Source organism: Candida tropicalis, assembly GCF_000006335.3.
Source record: "Candida tropicalis MYA-3404 genomic scaffold supercont3.8, whole genome shotgun sequence".
In the NCBI taxonomy this organism is placed as follows: domain Eukaryota; kingdom Fungi; phylum Ascomycota; class Pichiomycetes; order Serinales; family Debaryomycetaceae; genus Candida; species Candida tropicalis.
The window spans coordinates 64,316-71,202 of NW_003020060.1; the positions used below are offsets into that span (position 1 = coordinate 64,316).

Sequence of the window (6,887 nt, forward strand, 5' to 3'; positions counted from 1 at the left end):
TTTTCTTTTATTTTTTTTTTTACTGTTGAGAACAAGATGGTTGTGGACCAGTTTCGTAGTATCCATCATGATGGGTTTCCTCTTCATTTGAGTAGTTAGGTAATTGATTAGCTTTGACAATTGAAAAATCGGTGAACAATTCCATGCTTGCTTCTGGTACATAATGTTCGTTTTGTTTTGTTGTACTTGGTAAAATATTCTTGATCTTTGTGATATCATTTTTTTCCATAAACCAATTATCTTTTGGGAACTCTATGTTAACTTCTACATAAAGATCACCTTTACCTGAAGAACTAAACCAAGACTTTTTATTGTCTGATTTTGGCATACCTTCGCCAGCAAGTTTAATATAATCACCTGGTCTAACTACCTTCCCTGTTGGTGTTTCTATTTTAATTCCTCTGCCATCCAAGTGAACTGCCACTAATTTTGAAAATCCACATAATGCATCAACTAATGGAATGTCAATTTTTGTATATAAATCATCCCCTTGTCTTTCAAATACATCATGAGGTTTGCATTTATATTCTAAAATGACATCCCCGGCTGTTTTACCAGGATATTGATCTGATTCACCCTTTTTAGCAATCATTCCATGATCGGGAGATCCTTTAGGTATTTCAAATTCTAAAATCTTGGTTTCTTCAATGATTCTGGTTCCTTTACATAGTTTACATTTATCCTTTGTTCTGTAAATCTTACCAGTACCTTGACATGTTGTACATTCTGCATATTCTTGTGCAACCAAACCTGGACCAACTCTTTTAATCTTTCTTACTGAACCTTCACCATGACATGTAACACATTGTTTAGATACAACAGATGATGATTTGACCCCAAGACCTTTACATTGAGTACAAATGATATTTCTTGTAGATGTAGTTTTGATAACTTTACCCTTGTACAACTCTTCTAATGTTATATCTACTTCGATGTGTGCATCTTCAGTTCTATTTGCTCTTTGTTGTTGTTGCTGGTGGTGATGATGTTGTCCACCTCCATTCATGTTGTGGAAAAAATTGTAAAAATCATCTCCACCATATTCTGCATATCCATTGCCGCCAAAAAATTGATCAAATGGATTTCCAGTAAATTCGAAATCAGGTCCACCTCCAAAACCATCAGTTGATCCATATCTATCATATTCTTCTCTTTTGGTTTCATCTATCAATACTTCATAAGCAAAAGAAATTTCTTTAAATTTAATTTCTGATTCTTCCCTTTCTTCTTCAGACACCTTATCTGGATGATATTTCAATGCTAACTTCCTATATGCTTTTTTAATTTCACTACTAGTAGCATTTCTATCTACTTCTAAAATTTCATATAAATCTGCTTCCAACATTTTAAAGAGGAACTCGAGGAGGAGTGAAATATGGAGAAGGCGATATTGGTGAAAATTGTTAGATTTTTTTTTTTTATTACTTTTTTTCTGTGCCGAGAGAACTTTTTTGTATATTTTTTTTTTCAACTGGTCCAAGTGATGATGATGAAGGTGATGACGTAAAAACACAGTTATACGAGAGATGTTGTACATATGATTCCCCCTATGGAAACCAATCTAGTGATTAAATGCTATAGGTGATTTTCTCAGTGGTTTTGAGAATTAGAGTTTGATGTTCAAATGGAGGTATACCGTTACACAAAACCTCGATATTGGAAGTAACGTCAACAGACTGGCTGTTTCTTTTCTTTAATAAGTTTTTCATTAATCATATGTGAACCATGGTTTAATAGAATATGTATATTACAACAAGTTTAGTCTGTTTAAATACAGAAAGTGTTTGGATTTTCAGACAGTTGTTAACAAAATTATCTTTTGTTTGTGAATTTTAACTAATTTTTACTCAAATTTAAAATCATCAAAACAATACTTGAATATGGGATATATCATGTGCCTGAGCTTTCTTATAATTATTAAAACCATGAGGAACTCAGTAAGAGTCGTATACACATTCTATTACTAAATTAATCAAGAAAAACTAATTCATGATTTGCTTTCGAAAACAAGGAGTGTGTTGAACCATGTTTTTAGAATTTATGAGAATTTAGGTTTCATAGCCTAGTTGTCATGACCATCCGTCGCTGGAAATTCACGGCGGTAAAATCAGTCGATAAGTCGATATGGTGGCCGAGTGGTTAAGGCGTGGCGTCCAGGTTTATTCTGGGATTTGCCATGGGCATTGCCCGCGCAGGTTCGAACCCTGTCCATGTCGTTATTTTTTTTCTTTATTTGATCAGCATCCTCGTTTTTATTAACACCATGCAGATTATTATAATTCAACAAAAATGAATCAGATCATTTTTTTTTGTTTTTCCTTAATTTGACATAATTTATTCCCGCTAAATTATAATCCTCGCTTATCTTATTCATTTTTGTAGTTCGGCATTTATCGCGGGGGTCGAATAGCGCAATCGCGATAACGATTCACTCAGAGTCAAATTGAGTCAACCTATGGGATTTCTTTTTTTTCTTGGTGGATTTTTCTGTTCTTTTTTTTTCAGTGGGGAAAGAATTTTAAGCTATAAATACCCACGGTAATTTACTGCTGAATTGAACTAATTTTGTTTTCTCTACAATCATGACTAAATACGTTGTTGTTGGTGCTGGTGTTATCGGATTATACACCACTTTCAGTTTACTTGAAAAAGGAGTCCAAGGTAATGAAATCACAGTACTTGCAGAATACTTACCTGGTGATGAATCAATTAATTATACTTCCCCATATGCTGGTGGTAACTTCTCTTGCATCACTGGTGATGATCCAGAAACTTTAGAATTTGACAAATATACTTATACGAATTTGCACAAGGTTCAAAAAGCCATTGGCGGTAAAACTAAAGGTTTGGATAGATATCCATCTGCAGAATATTGGGATCAAACTCCATCTCAAGTTAAAATTCAATCATTGTCTAGTTATTTAGACAATTATGAAGTCAACAAGAATTTACCTCAAGGTTCAGAATTTGGTATTAAATTTTTAGCTTGGAATTTCAATTGTCCTCAATTCATTGCCAATTTTCAAAAATATTTGGAATCACAAGGCGTTAGATTCATTCGTAAGAAACTCACTCATATTGCTCAAGCTTATTATGATTCAACCAAATTTGTGTTTAACTGTACAGGAAATGGTGCAAAAACTCTTGGTGGTGTTGAAGATAGTAGAGTCTACCCTGCTAGGGGACAAGTTGTTGTCATTAGAGCACCACATATTATGGAAAATGTTTTGAGTTGGGGAGATGATAGAGAACCAACATATATTATCAAACGTCCATACCTGGGAGATCAATTGATTTTGGGTGGATATTTCCAAAAAGATGATTGGACAGCAGCTACATTAAAGGAACAAACAGCTGATGTTTTAAAAAGAACAACTACTTTATATCCAAAGATCTTGGAAGAAAATCCATACGGTAAGAAGATTGAGGATTTACAGATTCTTAGAGTTGCGGCTGGATTAAGACCATGTAGACATGGTGGTGCCAGAATTGAAAAAGAAGTCGTTGGTCACGGTAAATTTTTGATTCATAATTATGGTGCTAGTGGATACGGATACCAAGCTGGTTATGGTATGGCTAATAAGGCCACTGATTTGGCATTAGGAAGATCAACCAAGTTGTAGTTCATACATATGGGTCCTTTTGTTCAGCGGAATGTCACGATCATTGGTAGACACACGAAGCTGTGAACTGATGTTACGAAGTATTTTATTATTAGAATGTGTAATATCTATCATGTATATTTTACAGATTTCAATTAATGTTGTCATCTTTGAATGAGTTAAGTTGAAATTAACGATTCTTACATAACATTTCTTTGTCCACTAAATCACATCATAAGATTCTAGAAAAAAAAAATTCGTGAGCTACAAAAGTACAATTGTTCATAAAGGAATATCGATTTAGAAATATCAATTGGCAAGCTTTCCTGTCATGGATATTCTATTGTGGTGTGATCCACGAATATCCAGAGATCAAAATCGTCACTTTTGTTGTGCCTTCATTCTGTTTGTTAAATTTAACTGTTTTATTTACAATTTCTTTTACTCGTGCATATCCTACTGATTATAATATATGTGAAGACCTAGGATACTGTTATTCTTTGCTTATCAGCCATACGATAATAGTCCCATTAGCTTGTCGTGTAAATAAATCAAATTTCCAAAAATAAAAAAAAAAAATAAAAAAAAAAAAACGCCAGCGAAATTTGAAACGGACGAAAAAATTAAAAGAGAGAAAGAGAGACAGCCAGAGTGAAAGTGAGAAAACAAAATCAACAACTAGGACGTTTTCTTTTTCTTTTTTTCTCATTTTCTTTTCTTTGTTGTAATAATTACATTCCACATAAATTCTCTAAATCTAAATATATCAATTCTATAATGGTATGTTGTTGTTTTTGTTGGTGAACATCAACCAATAATTTAGTGATTGATTGACTGAAGAAGTTTTTTTTTTTAATGGTTTTTCCTTTTTCTTTGTTCTTTCTTTCTCACACACTTTCCCCCACGACACAGCGAATACTAACATTTCCGTATAGTCCAGATCTGGGTATGTTTAAACAACTCCAAACCATCAATTGTTTTACAATAATGATCTTATTACTAACTTGACGATTTGATATAGTGTTACCGTTGCCGATGAATCATTAACTGCTTTCAATGATTTGAAATTGGGTAAGAAATACAAGTTTGTTATTTTCACCTTAAATGACGATAAAACTCAAATTGTTGTTGATGAAACTTCTACTGAATCTGATTATGATGCCTTTTTGGAAAAATTACCAGAAAATGAATGTAAATACGCTGTTTACGATTTTGAATACGAAATTGGTGGTGTTGAAGGTAAAAGATCCAAGATTGTTTTCTTCACCTGGTCTCCAGACACCGCCCCAGTTAGAGCCAAGATGGTTTACGCTTCTTCTAAAGATTCTTTGAGAAGAGCTTTGAATGGTGTTGCTGCTGATGTTCAAGGTACTGACTTTTCTGAAGTTGCTTATGAATCTGTCTTGGAAAGAGTCAGTAGAGGTGCTGGTTCTCATTAAAGCAGATTCTTGTATTAACTTTTTTTTTCAAAAAAAAAACTTGTCTTTCATGTTATAATGTTTTATTTTCTTTTTGAATTTCAAATTCATTTTTTTTTTTTTTTTGGTAATTATGATAGGAAGATGAAGAGGAAGAGCTATTTTCATCTTCTTGTATAATATTGTTTATATATACATATATATCTTTACAAATGATACACACCTTTATTATTGGTTTTTACTATTTGAGTTGATAATGACAAGTAAGTATCTTTGAACAGAGACCTGAAAATAAAGTCTTCTCTTAAAATGTAATGGTCAGTAAGGGAAAAAAAAAAATCTCTCGTAGTATTATGCATCCAATATTTTTGTTAAGAGGGGATTTTTTTTTTTCTCTCTCTCTCTCTCTTTCTCTCGATGCTGGTCTTTTTATCAAACTTGAAAGAAGGCTATACCCATAAACCTACATTATCATTCGAAACGTGATTGTAGATAAGTTACATCGGAAGCAATTCTACATCTTTGTCAAGATAGTTTGTATTTTACACTTATCAATATCTTATCCACCATCCTCATATTACTATTCTCCACGTTTCACTTTCTTAATTCCCCTATATGCAAATTACTCATTTCACCTCAAAACAAACAAATCAGGACAGTTTCAATTTTTTTTTAATTAGTCTCATACAAGTACACAATTACTACCACAACATCAATAGATATACCTCATTATTCTTCTAATAGTGTATAATTGATACGGTCACTCGTTTTAGCACATCTTGTATAAGTGTTTTTATTTTTTTTTTTTTTGTTGTTGGTTAGAATGTCAGGTAAACTTCCCAGGGCAACATTAGCTCAAAAACTCCAGATACTAGATTATTATCATAAATCAGATCGACCACAACTGGAAACTGTTGAAAAATTCAAAGATGAAATCTCCATATCTACTTCATCATTAAGTGAATGGATTAAGCATGAAGAGGAATTGAGAAAACGATATAATCAATCAGATTTTAAATTTTCTAAAAATAGTAGACGTAAAGTGAAATTTAAATATGAAGATATAAATAAAGCTATGGATAAATTAGTAATTGGAAGATTAGAAAGAAATGAACCAATTACTGAGCCTATATTAAGAGAATATTGGTCAATTTATGCTCATCAGTATGGTGTTGATGATCCAAAAAGATTACACAGTTTTAGTCATGGTTGGTTAAGTCAATTCAAGAAACGACACGGAATTACTAGAAAAACAAATGCAGAGAAACAGTCATCAGGTATGAATAATGAGATGACTCATGCTGGGGAACCAAGTTCTACTTCAAGTAATACAAATTTATTGAGTGAAACTCCTGGTACAACTATTGTCAATGGTAGAGGTAACGCACATACTTCCACATCATCATCATCATCGTCTTCGGCATCATCAGCAATGTTGTCTTCCAGGAATAATAACGGAAGTACTGAACAGACAAACGAGTTTGAAACGTTGAATTTAATGGGTAATAAGGATGACGATAATTTTGATGGCAAGTATGCGACGATAAGTCACGAATCAAGAACTCGTGATTCTCCAATTGTTGATGACGTTGAACCAAGGCGAAAGAAATCGAGAATAGTCAGTGAAACAGAGACCACAAATAATGATACAACTACAAGATTGACAACACGTAAACAACGTGTGTCAAAACCCCAAAATCAAGAAGAACTGAATGAAGTAGGTGTTGCAAAAGTAAATAGTCCTCAAGAGGGTCATATACAACACCCACAACCACAACCTCAACAAAACCAACTAATACAAGAACTGCAACCACCACCACAACAACATCTCCATCATCACCATCAACCTACAGGTACCGATAATAAC

General features: G+C 33.0%; 3 protein-coding genes and 1 non-coding gene across 4 annotated transcripts; 3 read left to right on the forward strand and 1 right to left on the reverse strand. All coding sequences in view use genetic code 12, as the record gives it.

Moving 5' to 3' along the window:
• Nucleotides 1–19: 19 nt before the first annotated feature.
• On the reverse strand, nt 20–1,537 carry CTRG_05257 (uncharacterized protein; the record flags this gene model as incomplete). Its single annotated transcript, XM_002550913.1, has 1 exon — nt 20–1,537. One exon carries the CDS (start codon nt 1,535–1,537, stop codon nt 20–22), a length of 1,518 nt encoding a protein of 505 aa, XP_002550959.1.
• Nucleotides 1,538–2,121: 584 nt separating this feature from the next.
• Nucleotides 2,122–2,216, forward strand: CTRG_06370. Its single transcript has one exon. It is a non-coding gene; the product is annotated as a tRNA-Leu (tRNA).
• A 366-nt stretch (nt 2,217–2,582) lies between these two features.
• IFG3 (Ifg3p) lies at nt 2,583–3,623 on the forward strand (the record flags this gene model as incomplete). Its single annotated transcript, XM_002550914.1, has 1 exon — nt 2,583–3,623. One exon carries the CDS (start codon nt 2,583–2,585, stop codon nt 3,621–3,623), a length of 1,041 nt encoding a protein of 346 aa, XP_002550960.1.
• A 2,220-nt stretch (nt 3,624–5,843) lies between these two features.
• On the forward strand, nt 5,844–6,887 carry CTRG_05259 (uncharacterized protein; the record flags this gene model as incomplete). Its single annotated transcript, XM_002550915.1, has 1 exon — nt 5,844–6,887. A coding segment is annotated over one exon (1,044 nt), but the record flags the coding sequence as incomplete, so codon positions are not given.